This window comes from Odocoileus virginianus, chromosome 33, assembly GCF_023699985.2.
Source record: "Odocoileus virginianus isolate 20LAN1187 ecotype Illinois chromosome 33, Ovbor_1.2, whole genome shotgun sequence".
NCBI lineage: Eukaryota > Metazoa > Chordata > Mammalia > Artiodactyla > Cervidae > Odocoileus > Odocoileus virginianus.
Window position 1 is genome coordinate 12,540,763 of NC_069706.1, and position 21,964 is coordinate 12,562,726.

The following is a 21,964-nucleotide window of genomic DNA, read 5'->3' on the forward strand; positions in this document are numbered from 1 at the left end:
TGGCCTCTGGCCGTCATCTGCCAACATTTGTTCTGCTTGAGCAGTCAGCTTCTAGACATGGTTCCCAGTGGCCTCTACCAGGTTTCTCCACCTTGGCATTATTGACATTTGGGCCACATAATTCTTTGCGGGTGGGGAGGTGTCATTGTAATCATCATATAGGATGTTCAGCATCATCCCTGTAGAGACCAGTAATGCCCCACTGCCCTCTGCCCCATTGTGACAACCAAAAATGCCTTCAGACGTTGTTAAATGTCCACTGGGGGACACAGTCACCCTAAGTTGATCAACTTGTCTAGAAGGAAAGCTCTTTTAGGCAGAGGTTATGCTTATGTGGATCTTCATAAACTTGTCAGACGTAGTCCACTTAAATGTATTCAGTTGGGTAAATGAGGGTGAAGGTACTGGGCAAGGAAGGGGATGGACGGGAGAATGAATGAGCCTTTCACATGAGGAGGATGAGAGAATACATAGCAAGTGCTCGGTGAGGAGTTGAGTCACTGCACAGCGGGCTCGCGCTCTGTTTGGCCTCGTCAGATGACCACTTCTTTTGCCTTTTGGGCCGACCCCTAAGGACTTCTTTCCTGCCTTAGAGCTGATTGCTCAGAGGTGTCTTAGAATCAACCAGGAAGCATTTGTTAAAGCACCATGAAAACCATGGGCACAGATTTGGGTCAGAAGCGACCCTGCCCTTGTTGCTTTAGCCTGGTGGGAAAGACACTGTCCAGAGGCCCTTCCACCCCTCCCTTCCTGGCATGTCCCTATTTCTCCTATCCCGTGTAGATTGTTAGGCCTTTCTATTATGTCGTCCCATAGCACCTATTCTTTTTCTTCATAGTATTCCTCACAATTTTAATTATTTTTTTCTTTATTTAATGTTTCTATTCTTTGAGACTAAACTCTATGGAGGGAGGAACAGTGTATGTTTTGTTCATTTATCTTTCTGTAGCTCCTGGCGTAGTATTTGGTGCATAGTAGGCATTCAGTACATAATTTATGTGAAAATGAGAATGTGTGTGGTGGGCCCTCCAAGAACCCGTATTCCAGTGGAGGAGACAGTGCATACTACAATGTCAAGTTCTGTACCAAAGGAGCAAGAAAGTACAGTGTTGGTTTTCGGAGTAAGATAGGAGAGTAAATTGGACTAGAAGTATCTGGGTTGACATTTGGGGAAGAAACTTACAAAATACAGAAGACCTGGAAAGAAAGAAGAAAAGTTATTCATGGCCAGAGGCTAATGTTTTTCAGTTGCTCAGTCATGTCCGACTCTTTGCAACACCATGGATGGCAGCACACCGGGCTTCCCTGTCCTTCACCATCTCCCAAAGTTTGCTCAAACTCATGTCCATTGAGTCGGTGGTGCCATCCAACTATCTTGTCCTCTGTCGTCCCCTTCTCCTCCTGCCTTCAATCTTTCCCAGCATCAGGGTCTTTCCTGGCATGGGCTTCCCTGGTAGCTCAGCTGATAAAGAATCTGCCTGGGGAATGCAGGAGACCCTGGTTTGATTCCTGGGTTGGGAAGATCCCCCGGAGAAGGGATAGGCTACCCACTCCAGTATTCCTGGCTTCCCTGGTCGCTCAGATGGTAAAAAATCTGCCTGCAATATGGGAGATCTGGCTTCAGTCCCTGGGTTGGGAAGATCCCCTGGAGGAGCGCATGGCAAGATGCTCAATACCAGGAGAGAACCATTTTGATAAATCTCTTATGTCTGCTTCTTTTAATATTTCTTTAAAGTACAGTTACTTTATGCTTTGAAATATTTCATGAATACAGAAAAATATAGAGAATAATATGATCTTTGAACAGTTTTAGTCAAATCATATCATTTTATTACCACTGCTTTACATTAAAAGCTTAAAATCATATAAAATAAAATATTGCACATATATTTGTTGTCCCCTGTGTAACCTCCCAGCTGCTATTTCTTCACCTTCCTTCTGCAGAGAACCATCATCCTACAGTGGGTGTGTATCATTCCCATGCTTAGCTTTCTTCTTAATTACATACATATGTGTTAATCAGCAATGTTTGTGGATCTTGAACTTTGTACAGTATGGTATCATCATACTGTGTGTGTATTTCTGCAACTTGCTTTTTCATATACCTTTGAGATGTATCTGTGTAGAAGTGTGTACCAGTAATTCTTCCTTTTTGCTTATGTATTCTAGGATTATACTATAGTTTGTTTCTTCTCTGTCAGTGGAAGTTTGGTTATTTTCATGCTTTGCTACTAAGTGATGTTACTGTGAACATGCTATCTTGAACGTATTTAAGAGCTTCTCTAAAGTTTGTACCTAGAGGTAGAATTGTTGGTGCACAGGGTGCGTGCCTCCTTGCCTTCACTAGCTGTTGCCAGATCCTTCTCCAGTGTTGTACAAACTTCAGCCCTCAACAGCACCCTCTAAGAGTTCCTGTTGTTTTGCATCCTTGCTAACCCCTGATATTGCCAGATTTTCGAAGTTTTCCTAATTTGAAATTGTGTATTTCCTTGATTTCTGGTGTGTGTGAGCATCATTTCTTACATTTATTTGGCTGTTTCAGTTACATCTTTTGTGACTGGTATGGCTTTCTATTGGGTTACTTTTCCCCCCTTATATCTTTAATTATTTATGTATTCTATTTGTCTTAGGTGGTATTTTGCATTTCAAATATGTTCTGGCAGTAGCTTATCTTTCCACTTCATTTATGGTGTGCTTTGTTGTGTTTAAGTTTTACATTTTAGTCAAGTCATACTTATTAGTCTGTTCGTTTATGGCTGGTGCCCTTTTATACCAAATTTAATAAGTCTCTCTGTACTCTGAGTACTTTGGGATCATAAAGAGATCCTACCATATTTTCTTCCAAAAGTTCTGCTCTTCAGTGTAAGCCTAATACACATGGAATTTATTTGTGTGTGGGTGGCTCAGAAGTTAAAGTGTCTGCCTGCAATGCGGAAGACCCGGGTTTGATCCCTGAGTTGGGAAGATCCCCTGGAAAAGGAAATGGCAACCCACTCCAGTATTCTTGCCTGGAGAATCCCATGGACGGAGGAGCCTGTTGGGCTACAGTCCACGGGGTCACAAAGAGTCGGACACGACTGAGCGACTTCACTCACTTTATGAGATAGGGAACAGTTTTCCATGTGAATATAAACCAGTTGCACGAGTCTATGTCTTTGATTGCAGAGTTTATTTTCCCCCAGCTGCTTTGTGATGCTACTTTATCCTGCATCTAATTTGCTCAGCGTACATGGGCTCTGCTCCGTCAGCCTGTAGTACATCCTTGTGTCAACTCTACACTGTCCTAATTACTATGGCTTTCTGTCTTTATATATTATGGATGGCCCTGTAGTAAGAATTTTACTTCAGCAGATGGCTGTGATTGGAATTTCAGGTCTGGTGATTGCATTAGGAAAGTAGGTGGATGTGATTCTGTGGAGGGTTTTGAGGAGGACTTTTAGGGCACAGGTTACATCTACCGTGGGACCTCATGGGTTACTGGATGCTAATGGGGATCCCAGCAGGGACTGGGGTTGTGATTTTCCAGCACCAGTTAATGGTTTTTCAAAGGGAACTTGGGGTCTCTTGTATGTGGTTTTACCTGTATATTCCTTATGAACTTATATATGTGCCTTATTTTTTTTTCTTGGAGACATTAACTTTTCATTTAAAATGTTATTCTCACTAGATGCTTCAAATTTCTATTACCTGAGAAAGCCCTGAGGAACTGGTTATTATGAACATTCACTGCTTTGGTGTTACAGCCTTCATTTCAAGACTTGTTCTTAGCATTGCCATTTTCTTTTTCAGTTAAAATGGCACTTTTTTTTTTTTTTTAAGCTTTAGGCTTGTTTTTCTTCCCTACTTTGTACTGAATTGAATCAGGGAAAAAAATGAATACTATTTTTAAATGCTATTATTCTTTTGAAGAAAGCCTTCAATTTAAATGTTTGTCTAAACTGCAGAGGGTTTCTGTCAACTATGCTTGCTTCTACTGAGAATGAGTAACATGATCTTTTTTAGATGTTACAGAGCAAGAGCAATGTCACGATGCTTCAAATTATATCATTGTCTTCCTTCTTTTGGTGGCATCTGAACTCTTGTTAAGTAGAACTGAATTAGTAAGAATTAAATAGCTTAGAGAAAATTGGCAGAATAAAGGTCATTATGGATATGAGAGTTGGACCATAAAGAAGGCTTGAGCACCCAAGAATTGATGCTTTCGAAGTGTGGTGCTGGAGAAGACTCTTGAGAGTCCCTTGGACAGCAAGGAGATCAAACCAGTCCATCCTAAAGGAAATCAGTCCTGAAATTCATTGGAAGGACTGATGCTGAAGCTGAAGCTCCATTACTTTGGCTACTTGATATGAAGAACCAACTCATTGGAAAAGACCCTGATGCTGGGAAGATTGAAGGCTGGAGGAGAAGGGGGTGACAGAGGATGAGATGGTTGGATGGCATCACCGACTCAATGAACATGAGTTTGAGCAAACTCTGGGAGATAGTGAAGAACAGAGAAACCTGGTGTGCTGCAGTTCATGGGGTTGCAAAAAGTTGGACACAGCTTAGCAATTAAACAACAACAAAGCTTCTGGTGCTTCTGCAATGTTAAAAAATAACTATTAAAAGAGATATAGAATGAGGAAGAAAAAAAAAACCCTAAACCTGTTTTTTTTTTTCCTCCCAAATTGAAAATATCTTTTTTCCTTTGAAAAAATATCCTTTTTTCTTTCACACTCAATATTAAAAAAGTTACATAATGCCAAAGGATACAGAGTGGCACTGCCCAGGAGCACTTTGGGCAGTGATGGGGGTGTTCCGTTCCCTGTGGCTAGGACAGTAGTAATGAGTCATGTGTGTCTGCTGAGCACCTGAAATGTGACTGGTGTGACTGCAGAACTGAACGTTTAATTTTATTGAAGTATTCAGTTCAGTTGCTCAGTTGTGTCCGACTCTTTGCGACCCCATGGACTGTAGCACACCAGGCCTCCCTGTCCATCACCAACTCCCAGAGTTTACTCAAACTCATGTCCATTGAGTTGGCGATGCCTTCCAACCATCTCATCTTCTGTCATTCCCTTCTCCTCCTGCCCTCAATCTTGCCCAGCATCAAGGTCTTTTCAGATGAGTCAGTTCTTTGCATCAGATGGCCAAAGTAATGGAGTTTCAGCTTCAGCGCCAGTCCTTAATGAATATTCAGGACTGATTTCCTTTAGGATGGACTGGTTGGATCTCTGTGCAGTCCAAGGGGCTCTCCAGAGTCTTCTCCAACACCACAGTTCTAAAGCATCAATTCTTTGGCACTCAGCTTTCTTTATAATCCAACTCTCACATCCATACATGACTGCTGGAAAAATCTTAGCCTTGATTATATGGACATTTGTTGGCAAAGTGGAGTCTTTGCTTTTTAATACTTTGTCTAGGTTAGACATAGCTTTTCTTCCAAGGAGCAAGCGTCTTTTAATTTCATGACTGCAGTCACCATTCACAGTGATTTTGGAGCTCAAAAACATAAAACCTGTCACTGCTTCCACTTTTTCCCCTTCTGTTTGCCATGAAGTGATGGGACCAGATGCCATGATCTCAGTTTTTTCAATGTTGAGTTTTAAACCAGTTTTTTCAATCTCCTCTTTCATCCTCATCTTCAGCTTTTTTGTTCCTCTTCATTGTCTGCCATCTGCATATCCAAGTCATATCATCTGCATATCCAAGGTTGTTGATATTTCTCCCAGCAGTCTTGATTCTAGCTTGTGATTCACCAATGTGGCATTTTGCATGATGTACTCCCAGCATAAGTTAAGTAGGGTGACAGTACACAGCCTTGTCACACTCCTTTCCTAATTTTGAACCAGTCAGTTGTTGCATTTAAGATTCTAACCGGGAAAAAAAAAAAAAAAAAAGATTCTAACCGTTGCTTCTTGACCCCCCTACGGGTTTCTCAGGAGACAGGTACGTTGGTCTGGTATTCCCATTTCTTTTAAGAATTTTTCATAGTTTGTTGTGATGCACACAGTCAAAGGCTTTAACGTAGTTAATGAAGCAAAAGTAGATGTTTTTCTGGAATTCCCTTGCTTTCTGTATGATCCAACAAATGTTGGCAATTTGATCTCTGTTTTCTCTCCCTTTTCTAAATCCAGCTTATATCAGGAAGTTCTCCTATCATGTACTGCTGAAGCCTAACTTGAAGAATTTTGAGCGTAACTTTAGTAGCATCTGAAATGAGCACATTTATACGGTAGTTTGCCCTTCTTTGGGATTGGAATGAAAACTGACCTTTTCCAGTCCTGTGGCCACTGCTGAGTTTTCCAAACTTGCTGACATATTGAGTACAGCACTTTAACAGCATCATCTTTTAGGTTTTTAAATAGCTCATCTTTTAAGTTTTTAAATTTCATCACTTTCACTAGCTTTGTTTGTGGTAATGCTTCCTAAGGCCCACTTGACTTCATACTCCAGGATGTCTGGCTCTAGGTGAGGGACCACACCATTGTAATTATTCCTGGTTATTAAGACTTTTTTTGCATAGTTCTTCGTGTTTTCTTGCCACCTCTTCTTATCTTTTCTGATTCTATTAGGTCCTTACTGTTTCTGTCCTTTATCTTGTCCATCCTTGCATGAAATGTTTCCTTGATATCTCCAATTTTCTTGAAGAGATTTCTAGTCTTTCTCATTCTGTTGTTTTCCTCTACTTGTTTGCATTGTTCATTTAGGAAGGCCTTCTTATCTCTCCTTACTATTCTCTGGAACTCCGTGTTCTGATGGGCATATCTTTCCCTTTCTCCCTTGCTTTTCGCTTCTTTTCTTTCCTCAACTGTTTGTAAAGCCTCCTCAAACAACCAGTTTGCTTTCTTGCTTTTCTTTTTCTTTGGGATGGTTTTGGTCACCACCTCCTGTACAATATTACGAACCTCCATCCATAGTTCTTCAGGCAGTCTGTCTATCAGATCTAATCCCTTGAATCTATTCATCACCTCCACTGTATAATCATAAAGCATTTGATTTAGGTCATACCTGAATGGCCTGGTGGTTTACCCTATCTTCTTCAATTTAAGCCTGAGTTTTGCAATAAAGAGCTCATGATCTGAGCCACGGTCAGCTCCAGGTCTTGTTTTTTACTGACTCCATAGAGCTTGTCTGTCTCCCGCTGCAAAAGATATAATCTATCCGACTTCAGTGTTGACCATCTGGTGATGTCCATGTGTAGAGTCTTTGCTTGTATTGTTCAAAGAGGGTGTTTGCTAAGATCAGTGTGTTCTCTTGACAAAACTCTGTTAACCTTTGCCCTACTTCATTTTGTACTCCAAGGCCAAACTTGCCTGTTACTCCAGGTATCTCTTGACTTCCTACTTTTGCATTCCAGTCCCCTGTGATGAAAGGACATCTTTTTTTGGTGTTGGTCCTAGAAAGTCTTCATAGAACTGTTCAACTTCAACTTCTTCTTCAATATCACAGTATTACTGTGATATTGAATGGTTGCCTTGGAAATGAACTAATTCTGTCTTTTTTGAGATTGCACCCAAGTACTTCACTTGAGGCTGCAGACAAGTGTATTGAGTACTTTAGTGATGTGAATGGGGTTGAGTTGTTCAAAACTGAGAAATCTGCCTTTTGTTTTGTATTTTGGTACCTGTTGGAATTCCCTGTTCCAGTCACCTGGTGGAATTGCCTAGGAGATCAGATAAAGACCTGTCTGGAATCACTTGCCTGCAGCCTCAGAGACCATTTAAGGCTGACAGTCTTTACCAGTGCTTTGTTCTAAGGAGAGGGAGCTGGATGTCATGCTAACAGGGGTGTCTGCCCTCTGCATGACACCTTGGATAGGTTGGTGGGGGCGGCTGCCTCTAGCCTACCTGATGGGCGGCTGTAAGAATGGCTACACAGGCATACCCTCTGACATATCGTGTTACATCACCCTCTGTCCAGCCCTTCTGGAAAGGCCATCTTTGCTTCATGGTCAGAATTCCATTGGGGATAAATACTTGGGGCTCTCTCTCATTTGAAATGAAGTCTTAATTTTTACCCAAAGTTTAATGAAAATCCTGGCTTGCCTAAGAGAGAATGGTTATGTCAGCCAAGATCTCCTAGAATTCTCTAAAAATACTCAGTTGTTGCTCATCTGATAGTCTTTTTCTTCTTAAAATAATTTGATTAGTAGTAATCTCATGTAACTAGTTGCTTTTCTCTTTGGGCAAATGAGTTTTCATGCACTAAATCTGTTTTAGAAGGTTTATAATATGCTGAGGTCATTTCCATCATGTTCCGAAAGATGATTAAAGGTTTTTAGTCTTTATCTGAAAAATATTTTTCTTAAGGACATTGATGTATTTATAGGAAGCAATTAAAATGATGCTGCTTGAAAAACAAAGGGCTTACGGAACATAGAAACCTGAGCTCCTTCCCCTTCATTGGTTTAGTCATTTCCAGTACAGAAATTGTAATCCTAAACAATTACTTTCAAAGTCCTGAACTTTTCTGGCTACTTTAGGAAAAAGCTGAAGAGATAACAAGGTTATAAGAAATAAAAAGTATATAGAGTGTTTTTATTTTATTAATTGTACTTTTTAAAAAACTTGGTAAATTCTTATAATCACTGAAATTAGTTTGGGTACCTAGTTTTTTTATTTTTTTCAGAACAACCTGTATATATAGCCATGTTATATTGCCAAATATCTAGGAATCCAAAACCTGTTAAATCCCAAATATTAGAGAAAACAGTATAAAATATAAATATTGATTTCAACCTCCATTACTTTTAGAGCTAGCTTGTGTATGCCTGTTAGGGAAATTTAAAAACCATATTATCATTTATTCATCAGAATGTTTTTGTGTGTGTGTCAGAACATTTGGTAGAAATAAACTCTTTTTTGCTTAGAAGTTTGCAGTATTAGCAGGTCAAGACAAGCTAGAAATGAGGTTTAACATGAAGTTTTTATAAAATTCCCATAATAATTGCATTAGGGGACCAGGAGTTGCTAATATTTGTTGACTACTTAATATCTGCTGAAAGCTCTGCTCTGCACCTCAAATCCATTCAATTCTCCTTTTAATACTGTGAAATAAGTACCTTTGTCACCCCATTTTTAACTAAAGATCCTGAGGCTTTGGAAGTTTAAGTGGTTTGCCCACCAGCTAGAAAATTTCAGAGCTGAAATTTGAACCCAAGCAGCTTTCGCCACCACAGGTCTTATGTGACAAGGTCTCTCGTGAAATGTGGGCTGAGCACTGTGACAGGTGAATACGTCAGCCAGGAACCAGCCCTAACTAAAAACAAAGCCAGTGTGCAATTATTGAATGCCTGCTCAGTGCCAACCTTGACTCCAAGCACTTGACGGGTACTGCCACATTTAATTTGCACCCCGACAATGGACATGAGTTTGAGTCAACTCCGGGAGTTGGTGGTGGACAGGGAGGCCTAGCGTGCTGCAGTCCGTGGGGTTGCCGAGAATCAGACACGACTGAGCAACTGAACTGAAGAGAGATATCATTTACACACGTTTTACAAAGAGGTTTAGGGAAGTTAGGCAACTCGCCCACAGTTGTGCTTCACATAACTCCTGAAGTTAGGATAGTGTGTAGTAATGGATTAACACCAATTTAAGAAAGATTTTTATTAATTTGTTGCAAGGATTTCCCTAGTTCTCTTCAGTTTTGATTTTAGTCATTGACTAAGATGAATATACAATAGGCAAACAAATTTCAGATGGCACAGCGTTGAGTGTGTATATATCGGAAGATGGAACAACATTCAAAAACTGATATTTGTGTTTATTTGTGTCCTTTTTACCGTTCATGTCTTCAAACATCCCTGGAGAAGAAAATGGCAACCCGCTCTGGTATTCTTGCCTGGGAAATTCACAGACAGAGGACTCTGACAGGCTACAGTCCATGGGGTCGCAAAAAAGTCAGACACAGCTTAGCAACTAAACAACAGCAAAGTTCAAAAATAATAATAAAACAGTACTAACATCTGCTCTCCCCTCTGACAGCAGTCACCCTATTGCACACCACACTCACACTCACTCAGTTGAAAATGGTTCTACTGCTTTCTTGTGTTTTCAGAGTTTCAGTCTAGCAAAACTGAATGTTTGTATTCTTCTTTTTCTCTTTTTCTAGTTCACTGTTTCACTTACCAATAAATCTTATATCTTTCCATGTCAGTATTATGAGCGCTTACTCATTCTTTCTTATAACCGTGTAGCATTAATGTTTTGTTTGGTTGTACAATAATTTAACTCATTTCCTATTGATCATGACTGGAGTTGTTTCTAATTGGTTGCTATTAAAAATCATACTGCAACAAATACAACATCATTGTTTTATTTTTTTTTTAACTGTATCCAGCTTTATTAAAGATGTATCTTTATTAAAGATACATCATTGTTTTAAATTTATGTTTAATATACACATGACAACATTTAGAGAAGTATTTATTCAGGCCTGCGCTGGGTCTCTGTTGCTGCACTCGGACTTTTCCTAGTTGCGGCACGCCGGGGCCCCCTCTGGCTGCTGTCTGGGTCCTCCTTGTGAGGCTTTAGGACTTTTCCTAGTTGCGGCACGCAGGGGCCCCCTCTGGCTGCTGTCTGGGTCCTCCTTGTGAGGCTTTAGGACTTTTCCTAGTTGCGGCACGCCGGGGCCCCCTCTGGCTGCTGTCTGGGTCCTCCTTGTGAGGCTTTAGGACTTTTCCTAGTTGTGGCATGCAGGGGCCCCCTCTGGCTGCTGTCTGGGTCCTCCCTTGTGAGGCTTTAGGACTTTTCCTAGTTGCGGCACGCCGGGGGCCCCCTCTGGCTGCTGTCTGGGTCCTCCCTTGTGAGGCTTTAGGACTTTTCCTAGTTGCGGCACGCCGGGGCCCCCTCTGGCTGCTGTCTGGGTCCTCCCTTGTGAGGCTTTAGGACTTTTCCTAGTTGCGGCACGCAGGGGCCCCCTCTGGCTGCTGTCTGGGCTCCTCCTTGTGAGGCTTTAGGACTTTTCCTAGTTGCGGCACGCAGGGGCCCCCTCTGGCTGCTGTCTGGGTCCTTGTGAGGCTTTAGGACTTTTCCTAGTTGCGGCACGCAGGGGCCCCCTCTGGCTGCTGTCTGGGCTCCTCCTTGTGAGGCTTTAGGACTTTTCCTAGTTGCGGCACGCAGGGGCCCCCTCTGGCTGCTGTCTGGGCTCCTCCTTGTGAGGCTTTAGGACTTTTCCTAGTTGCGGCACGCAGGGCCCCCCTCTGGCTGCTGTCTGGGTCCTCCTGGTGAGGCTTTAGGACTTTTCCTAGTTGCGGCACGCAGGGGCCCCCTCTGGCTGCTGTCTGGGTCCTCCTGGTGAGGCTTTTTGTGCCACACGGCGCAGGCTCCGTGTGCTTGGACGGCAGCAGCTGCTGCGCTTGGGCTCGTTAGTTGCTCCACGGCATGTGAGATCTTAATTCCTGGACAAGGAATTGAACCCATGTCCCCTGTATTGACAGGCAGATTCTTAGCCACTGGACCACCAGGCAAGTGCCACAGTCACTGTTTTTGACATACAGTTCTGGTTTTTGACAAATGTCTAGGGTTGTGTAACCACACCCATAATTGAGGCACACAGTAGCTCCACCTCCCCACTCCCTCGGCTTCCTCTTTGTCATCAGCCCCACCTCTGCCAGCCAGGGGTCTGCTCTCTGCACTTTCCACAGTGTCCCTGTACCCACGCCTCTGAGGGTGGCTTCTTCCACTTAACATAATACATCTGAGTTTCAGACTTATTTTTTTTTTCATTTATTTTTATTAGTTGGAGGCTAATTACTTTACAATATTGTAGTGGTTTTTGTCATACATTGACATGAATCAGCCATGGATTTACATGTGTTCCCCATCCCGATCCCCCCTCCCACCTCCCTCTCCATCCCATCCCTCTGGGTCATCCCAGTGCACCAGCCCCGAGCACTTATCTCATGCATCCAACCTGGGCTGGCGATCTGTTTCACACTTGATAATATACATGTTTCAATGCTATTCTCTCAGATCATCCCACTCTCGCCTTCTCCCAGAGAGTTCAAAAGTCTGTTCTATACATCTGTGTCTCTTTTTCTGTCCTGCATATAGGGTTATTGTTACCATCTTTTTAAATTCCATATATATGCGTTAGTATACTGTATTGGTGTTTATCTTTCTGGCTTACTTCACTGTGTATAATGGGCTCTAGTTTCATCCATCTCATTAGAACTGATTCAAATGTATTCTTTTTAATGGTGGAGTAATATTCCATTGTGTATATGTACCATATCTTTCTTATCCAAAAAATATGGAACGCTTCACGGATTTGTGTGTCATCCTTGCGCAGGGGCCATGCTAATCTCTGTATCGTTCCAGTTTTAGTATATGTGCTGCCGAAGCGAGCACAGGTTCAGCCTTCTTGTTACAGAGGATGTTGCTCATCCCTGTTATTGCTCAGTGGTATTGTATGATATGCATGCGCCACAGTGTTTTATTCTATCCAAACCAAAGGGCTTTGGATTGTTTCCAGTTTTTTAGACTTAATGAATAAAGCTCCTATAAGCATTCACACACAGATTATAGTATCTTTTAAAAAGCAGCCTTACTGAGGTATCATTTACAAACCTTAAGATTCACTCATTTAAAAGTGTAAAATTTAATGGATTTTGGTTAATTTACAGAATCGGGCAGCCATCACTACAATCTAATTTTACATTTCATCACACCAGAAAGAAACCTTTGCCCATTTACAGTTAATCCCTCTTCCTACCTCCAACCTGGAAAAACACTAGTCTGTTTTCTGCCTCTACAGATTTGCTTTTTCTGGAAATTTCATGTAAATGGAATCATGCAACATGTGGTCTTCAGCATCTGTCTTCTTCGATGTAGCATAATGTTTTTAGTTTTGTTTGTATTATATCAGTGCTCCTTTCTTTTTTGGTGGCTGAATAATATTCCACTGGAATGTATACCACATTTGATTAATCCATTCACTAATTAATGGACATTTAAGTTGTTTATGGTTTTGAGCTATTATGAACAATGCTGCTATGAATGTATGTTTACAAATTTTTGTGTGGATTTTATGTTTTCATTTCTTTTGGATGGATAACTAGGAGTGGAATTGCTTGATCATGGTGAAATTACACTCCACACCCTTTCCAACACTTTTAATTGTCTTTTTTTTTTATGGCCATTCTAGTGGGTGTCAAGGGCTATCTCATTGTGGTTTTAATTGCACTTTCCTGTGCAAGTGACTGATGATACTGAGTATCTTTTCATGTGTTTATCAGACTGTAATCTGTATATCCTCTTTAGTGAAATGCTTATTCAAATCTTTTGCCCATCTTTAAATTGGAATTTCTGTCTTTTACATTCTGAATCAAGCAGTTTGTTACCTGATATGTGATTTGCAAAATGCCACAGAATTTTTTTTTTTTTAAATAAAGGTTCAGCAGGTTTTTTTTATTAAATAAATATTTCTGCATTTGTTATATGCCTTTGGTTAGTTTCTGGAGTTTTGAAAAGGTTGTTTTTGGCAGTTTTGTCTTGTTTTGTCATTGCCTTTGGGGAGAGGACTTTCTGAACTCTTTTCTCTGCCTTTCTGAAAGTCCCACCTACAGTTTCATCTTGAACATGTAAATTCCCAGAAGATAAATTGCTGGATCAAAGAGTTTGTGTATTTGTAATCTTAATAGGTGTTGACAAATTTTTATCCATAAAGGTTATACCACTTTATATCCTTCTAATTTATGAGGTAAGGCCCAATCTTGCCAATCTGTGTTATTAAATTTTCAGAATTTTGCCAGTCTAAATGAAAATGGTTTCCTGTGGTAGTTTTAACATTTCTTTCTTTGTGAGGAGTGTTGGGCATCTTGTTATATTTTTAAAAAACATTCCTTTTCTGTGAGCTTTACTCATATCCTTTGCTCATTAAAAAATTTTGATTATTGATCTTTTCTGTTTATAGGAGCTTATTCCTTGGTGTGATAAGTTGCAAATACAAACTTCCTGGTATGTCATTTTGGTCACTTTTGATCTTGTTTATGGTTTTCCTGGCATGTAGACATTGATATGAATATACATATAAATACATATGCACATGTTTAGCTGTTCAGTCGTGTCTGACTCTTTGCGACCCCACGGACTGAAGACAGCCAGGCTCCTCTGTCCATGGGATTCTCTAGGCAGGAATGCTGGAGTGGATTGTCATGCCCTCTTCCAGAGTATCTTCCCAACCCAGGGATCGAACCTGGGTCTCCATTGCAGGCAGATTCTTTACCATCTGAGCCACCATATATGATTATATAACTTATTCATCTTTTTCTGTGGCTTTAGGAGTTGGGGTGATAGGTCTCCCCAAAGACAATGGAGGGGCAATGGCATTGGCAACGAAATGGCAGTGGCAAAGAAATAAATTCTCTTCTATAACCTTTATGATCTCTTATTTTAACCTTTAAATCTCTGATTCATGGGCGATTTATCCTTCTGAACTATGTTAAGTTTTTCTCCCCCACCCTTTCTTCAAAAAGTCCATCTTTGAAGCTCTTAATTTGCAATTCCAGTGTTACTATACACTAAATTTCCATTCATAGATGTATCAGTTTTTAGACCTTCTCTTCTGTATCTTGTCTTTCTGTCTCTCACTTCAGATACTAACGTCCTACTGTTTTAATCATTGAGGTTTCATAATATATTTGCATATTTGCTAAGGCTAGTAGCACTCTTGCCTCTCTTTCAGTGGTTTTCCAAGCATTTTTTTTTTTTCTTTTCTTTTCCATAAGGGCTTTAGCATTAGCTTGCCCAGGTTCCTTACTCCACTTCAAAGGAAAAATTATCCTTTTTGTAAATTTAAATTTAAATTTTATAAGTTGAATTAGGCAGAATAGATACCTATGTGATATTGTCTTCCTGTCCAAGAATATAATATACTGTAGTTCTTCAAGTCTTCATTGCAGTTCTTCAGTAATGTGTTAACATTTTCCTTATAAAGATTTTGTACATTCCCAGTTACATTTATTTCTAGATATTTTATCTTTTTCATTGCTATTGTTAATGGGTGTTTTCTTCCATTACATCTTCTATTAATGGTTATTTGTTTAAAAGATCATAAATAAACGAAGCAATAAATATAAGAAGAGCTTTTTTAATAGAGATAATTGTGAGGCTCTGACCTTGAATTAAAACAAGCAAAAAATCAGTTAAATAGGAAGAGGATGATTGGAGAAACCATTATAATAGTGGATACTTATATGCTGACATTCCAACTTTATCATAATCTCATTAATTTAAACTAGGGTCTGTGACCTGTTTATAAATGAAAGAATTTATTGCTCAAAGTTATATAGCTTCTTAATGATATTGCTGAATTTTGTCTTCATATCTAACTCCAGAACCTTAACTCTGAACTGATACCCTGTAGTATACCATTCCCTGCAGAAAAGGATTTTGTTAAAGATTCATATGTATAAATTCACACCAAATTAATAAAAGCCTCACCAGTGAGTGAAATAGTCTTCCTTCAGTTTTCATCAGTTCATGTGTGCGTTCATTAGAAGAGTGGATTCAGTTCTGGGCCTCATAATTAAGAAAATGTAGATAAACTATCTTTTAATTAGTTCATGTTAGTATGACCAGAATTGTGAAAAGTGAAACTGTGATTTAAAATAACACTGTCCCAATAAAATTTTTTTTAATTAAAAAAAATTAACACTGTCAAATGAATTGATAGTAAGCTCACAGAACACTGAGAATGAGCTGTGAATTTTTTAGTATTTCCACTATTGGAAAATTAATTGAATTTTCTCTTCCTGGTGCCAAGTATAGACCCTGGATTAAGGAGTACATGTTACCTATAGTAAATATTACAGTCACTATTGTTATGTAACATATCACCCGAAACTTAGTGGCTGAAACCCACAGTAGTTGCTTATTGTCTTCTACCGGTAAGGGATTTGAGGAGAGCTCAGCTGGGCAGTTGTGGTTTGGTGTCTGGTTTGGTTGCAGTCAGACAGTGGCTGAAAATGCAACAGCAAGGGAAGGTGACTGAAGTAGCTGGGGGCTACCCAGGCATTTCTGTCTCTTTACCTCATCTTAGGGCTGGTATGTGTTCTTCACGGGCTAGTTTTGGCTTCCTCACCATATAGCAGCCTCAGGGCATCTCAGCAGCTCCAAGGATGAATATTCTAAGGGACCTAGGCAGATCTATTATGACCTAATCTTATAAGTCATGTAACCCCCCTTCCTCTATAGCACAGACGAGCCTAGATGCAAGCAGAAGCAGCTTAGGCCTCAGCTTTTGATGGGAGGAATGCCAGAGTCAGGTTGCAATGAGAAGACGTAGGAATGAAGGTAGTGTCCTTTCTTCCTTTTGAAAATGCAGCCTGCCACAGTGATGATTTCCTTTCAATGCAAGAAAGGACCTTGTGATAGAATTCTGAGCTGAAAAGGACTGTGGGGGAATGAGATGTTTTCCTCATCGGGTATGTTCTGAAGAAGACAAGGTATCCATAAGGTAGTGTGGTTGTAACGTCTGAAATTATACTCCGGTGTTGTAGAAATGATTCTGGGAATGTTTAAGCTTAACTAGTTTGGACATAATAATGTGTTTTTTTAAATTTATGAGTGTGGTTACTGTGCATTAAAATGCATATTATATCACTTTGTGAAAAGTTTAGAACTTTTCTAAATAACTTTCTTTTCTAGTTTTCCTATCCCCCCCCCCCCTAGTTTTCTAGATAACTTTTTTAGATAAGAATATCTTATCAAAAGAACTAAAATCAACAACCTAGCTTTCCACCTTAATAAAACCAGAGAAGAAGAACAAACTAAACCTAAGGCAGGCAGTAGGAAGGAAGTAATAAAATTTAGAATAGAAATAAATAATACAGAAAATAAATAATAGAAAAAATCAGTGAAGCCAAAAGCTGGGTTTTGATTAGAGTTTTTTGAAAAAGGGGACAAGCCTTTAGTTAGACTAAGAAAAAAAGAGGAAAAATTCAAATTACCAGAATCAGGAATGAAAGTGGGAACATTACTACTAACATTACAGAAATAAAAAGAATTTTAAGGGGATACTGTGAACAATGAAATGTCAACAAATTAGGTAACTCGGATGAAATGGACCAATTTTTAGAAAGATGCAAACTGCCAGAACTGATTTAAGATGAATTAGAAAATCTGAGTAGACCTATAGCAAATAAAGAAATTGAATTAGTGATGATACAACTTGCCAAAAAGGAAACCCCAGAACCAGATGGCTTCACCAGTTTAAAGAATTAATTCCAATTTTTCATAAATTCTTCCAAAAAAATAGAAGATAAGGGAATATTTAACTCATTCTTTGAGGCCGGTATTACACTGATAACAAAACCAGACAAAGAGAGCACATGAAAAGAAAATTACAGACTGTACCCCTTGTAAATAAGGGTTATAGCAACCCAAATCCAGCAGCTTATAAGAAGGATGTTATATCATGACAAGTGGGATTTATCACAAGAATGCAAAATTTATTTAACATCTAAAAATCAATGTTATACACTATATAGCAGAATAAAGAGGGAGGGACCCACAATTATCTTAATAAATACAGAAAAAGCATTTGACAAAATGTAACATCATTTCATGATAAAAAACACCCAAAACACTAGGAATACAAGAGAGTGTTTCCAACCTGATAAAGGGCATCCGTGAAACACCTACAGCTAGCAGCATACTAATGGTGAGAGACTGCAGCTTCCGCACTTGGACTAGGAACAAGAAAGGCTCTCCACACTTGCCACTTCTCTTCAGCATTGTACAGTGTCTAGCCAGGGAAGTAATGCAAGAAAAGAAATAAAAGGCACCTAGATTAGAAAGGAAGTAAAACTGTTTAAATGAAATGTCTAGAATATAGGCAAATACATAGAGACAAGAAAGTGGATTAGTGGTACCAAAGGCTGTGGGGAGAAGGGGGATTTAGGAGGTGACTACTAATGGGGGTGGAGTCTCATTTAGATACCATGAGATGTTCTGAAATTAGATAGTGATGGTTGCACACCTTGTGACCCTGCTAAAGATCATTAAATTGTACACATTAGAATGGTGGATTTTACAGTATGTGAATTTATCTCAACAACAGCAAACACTTATCTACAACTGTTGTTTCACAGCTGTTTGAAATTGCGGTTTTACGATGTATGCTAAAATATGTTTAATGGAGAGAAGAATTCACAATTTTGAAAGCACTGCTACAGTGAGAATAGATTATTTTGTATTTAACTAATGGCATTAGAAACTTAGGTAAAATTGTTCTATCTGCTAGAGAGCTGTTGCAAAACTCTGAATATTAACTTTCATTTGGTTTGTACTCTGAACTCTTGTCTCAGAGTGCAGTATTAACACATTTTGCATTAAGTTAGACAATAATGAAATAATATCTAAGAAGCAATTTGTATTAACAGATTCCAGAAACCTTGAAAAGACCAAGTTTCCAGTATGAGATGCCCTTGGCATCAGCATCAGTTTAAAAATGTTTCGTGGTTGAATCTGCCTTATCCATCCTCCTCTTGCTCAACTTGCGGGGTGGGCAGCCTTCTCCCACTCCTGTGTCCTGGGACGCACTGAATGGGCGTGTTGAGGAGGTGACACTGAAGTCTAGTGATGGGTTTCTGCCCTCACTAATTATTAAGTTATGTGCTAACCAAAGTCAGCTGTGTTTATTCCTGAATATGTTTATTCCAGTAGTAGTAGTAATCATAATTATGTAGTTTAACCAAATATTATGTAAACTGATGAGCTATGCATGCAAAAATGTTAAATGTCTGGGACCACAAAGCCATGTTACTTAATACTTAACTGTTAAATTGGGTGTGGGCAAGAAACTAAGTAAGTTGGCTTCAGAACTGTAAAAATATAGACACACACTGTGCTCAAAATCCTTTACATTTTTGTTCTACTTTAAATAAATGGAAACTAGGAGTCATAGACAGTGGTGGTTTATGCCAGAGAGCTGACATCTACAGGGAGACGGCCTCGACTCTGTATTGGAAGACTGGCAAACATATGGGTCTTTCTGCCCTCCAACTTAAAGAGAATGTCTTACGATTTCTGTCTATCAGTTGTAATGAGTCCTCTGTTAAGTGAGTTTTTCAGTTTACCAATATCTAGTGTGCCTCAGACACAGAGGCACAGACAAGAGCGCCTCAGACTAGAGGGTTGCTCTTCTGAGAACGGGATTATAACTTAGAGGACGTGTACAGGGGGCTCGTGGGTCCCAGCTGTGCTACTTAACTAGTCAGGATAGCTTGGACAAGTAAATTAAGCTTCATCTTTTTTCATGTATTAATATTTTGCAATATTTTGTTTCATATCTTTGCTTAAATTGAAATTCACATTCTACTGATTACTGATATCAAGAAGAATAAAGAGCTTAAAAAAACAGCCAAAAAAAAAAAAAAAGAACGGACCGCCCTCCTAAAAGGAGGGGGGCCCTTACTCGTCCCCTTTCTTCCTGTTTCTCTCTCGTCTTCCTTCCCTCACTCCTCCCCTGCCTGCCTTACAGAACTTAGAAATAGGCGCACAGTCTGTGTTTTTATCTGTTGAGTAAAACATTTGTTTAATCTGTTTATAAATATTTACTTCTTAGCTTTTAAATCAAATGCCAGTTTATGGTTCAACAAAACTAGAGTTTGTTTTTAACCTAGTGTTTGATAAATGTGGAAATCATCTCAGCTTAAAATTAATCCTCCAATTAGTTCTTATTCTCTGAGAATCATTCATTTTGGATCAATTTGGAAAATGCAATTGCTCAAGCTAAAGAGACTTAGGTTTTGGCTGTTTTACTTGGGGAACAAATAAAATTTTCTAGCTTTTTCTGTCTTTTTAAATAGTGATTTAAAAGTGACATGTGTTTTAAACTTTTGCTAATTCAAATTTTTATTTATACATAGATTATAATGAATATTTCAGAAACACTCTACATAAATGTTAGGTACAGTACTTCAGAATGCATCACTTTGGAGAGTGTTAACTATGCACTTTGCTCCATGTTCTGTTCATTTGAACATGTCTGCAATAAACAAGTTAAAAAATAAATCACCATGTTGGCATTTTTAGAGCTACAACAGCCACTTGAAGCACAGAAGAGCAGTTATGTAACTTTTTCTATACAGTGTATTGTCAGTGTTCGGTATATTTATAGTACATTTCTGCTATGTATTTAATAGCTGCAGATAAAAATCCAACCACTACAAATGAAAACCCTGCTTAGAAGTTGTTTATTTGAAAGAGTTATAACCTGATGTCGAAAACATGTCCTGTTTATGTGCAGTACATCTACAGCTTTAGATTTCATTTTCTTCCCCTCTAAAGTTTTATTCCAACTACACCTTCAGGGTTTGGTAAAGTGGAACAGTAAGAAGAGAGAGAGAGCTTCCCTCATCTGCCCCGAAGGGCAGATGAGGCCGCTGGCTCCTATCCAGTGCTGATGTGTCCTAACTGCCTGCTCGACAAGGTCTACACACAGAGGTTGTGGAACCCGGGTGCCCAGCACGGTGCCTGAGGCTCTGGACCTTCAGTGTGTGTGTAAAGAATGGTGCACGTGGAACGTTCCACAACTGCCTCTCCCTCCTCTGCACCGCTGCCTTCTCCCCCAGCAACATCTGTCTCTCCCAGTTATTTACTCCAACTTACTGCGCTTTGGCACACAAATGTCGTGTTATTGTGGAAGGTGTATGGGCTTTAAAGTTGCAGTCCTGGCTTTTATGTGAATCTGTCCATTTGCTTCATTTTTCCAAGCTTTGATTTCCTCGTCTGTAATACCTACCCCAGGGAGGGCATGAGGGCAAAATTAAGAAGAGCGTAGAGCAACTTAGTTCCAGGCTGAGTAGGAATGTAGTAGATACTCTTCCCTGTCCTTCGCTGGTCATTTTCATTTTTTGAATTAGAAAACCAGATCCCTGAGAGGTTAGGTGGTGGTGGTGGTGGTGTAGTCGCTAAGTTGTGTCTGACTCTTGTGACCCCACGGACATGCCTGCCAGGCTCCTCTATCGAGAGTCGTTCCAGGCGAGAATGCTGGAGTGGGCTGCATTCCCTTCTCCAGGAGATTGTCCTGACCCGGGGATCGAACCCAGGTCTCTGGCACCGCACGCTGGTTATCACAGACTGAACTACCAGGGAAACCCAGTGATGTACTTCACTAAGTAAAGAAAGTGAAAGTGAAGTCGCCCAGTCGTGTCCAACTCTTTGCAACCCCATGGACTGTAGCCCACCAGGCTCATCTGTCCCTGGGATTTTCCAAGCAAGAATACTGGAGTGGGTTGCCACTTCCTTCTCCAGCGGATCTTCCCGACTCAGGGATCGAACCCAGGTCTCCTGCATTGTAGGCAGACGTTTTTACCGGCTGAGCCACCAGGGAAGTCACTAAGTAAATCACTGGTTAAGTTGTTTACTTCAAGTCAAATAGCTGTTTCTTCACCCACACCCTTTTTCCCAAGTGCCCTCGGAGGGGCCCTGTGGTTTCTCACGGTGAACACTCATTCCTGCCTGCCAGCTTTTCCAGCTCTCCAAATCAGCTGCCCTCAATTCTTTATTCTCCCTTACCTATCATATGAGCTCATTATGAAGCCTTGAAATTTTGTCTCTGAAGTATTTTTTAAATTTATTCCCCTTTCTGTATTTCCACTGTCTAAACCTAGTCCATCAGTCTTTCAACTTGAGATTTTTTTTCTTAACATCCTGGACTAATCAGTAATCATATTTTATTTATTTGCTTTTTTATTGAGGTATAGTTAAAGTATTAGTTTTAGATGTACAACAAACATTGTGATTCAAAATTTTTATACATTATACTTCATTTATGTGTGTTAGTTGCTCAGTCGTGTCTTACTTTTTGCGACCCCATGGTCTGTCCATGGAATTCTCTAGGGAAGAATACTGGAGTGGGTTGCCATTCCTTTCTCCCGGGGATCTTCCCGACCCAAGGATCAAACCCGGGTCAGTCCTGCATTACAGGCAGATTCTTTGCCATCTGAGCTACAAGTGAAGCCCATACTTCATTT

The 21,964-nt window shown here is 39.9% G+C and overlaps 1 protein-coding gene and 1 non-coding gene across 12 annotated transcripts in view; one reads left to right on the forward strand and one right to left on the reverse strand.

Annotated features, from left to right (window-relative positions):
* The window catches only part of MRTFB (myocardin related transcription factor B), a 211,080-nt gene that overhangs the window by 43,887 nt on the left and 145,229 nt on the right, over window positions 1–21,964 (forward strand). For 2 of the 11 annotated variants that reach the window (XM_070460842.1, XM_070460845.1), the window contains exon 1: window positions 16,061–16,429. The exons of 4 other annotated variants lie outside the window; for them this stretch is intronic. In XM_070460842.1, the coding sequence (XP_070316943.1) occupies window positions 16,388–16,429 (42 nt within the window). In that variant the 5' untranslated portion in view covers window positions 16,061–16,387. Of the gene's footprint in view, window positions 1–16,057; window positions 16,441–21,964 lie in introns of those variants that run through there. 5 more of the 11 variants (XM_070460851.1, XM_020872226.2, XM_070460841.1 and 2 more) reach the window with 5 other exon arrangements.
* Window positions 12,229–12,332, reverse strand: LOC139032916 (U6 spliceosomal RNA). Its single transcript, XR_011485554.1, has one exon. It is a non-coding gene; the product is annotated as a U6 spliceosomal RNA (small nuclear RNA).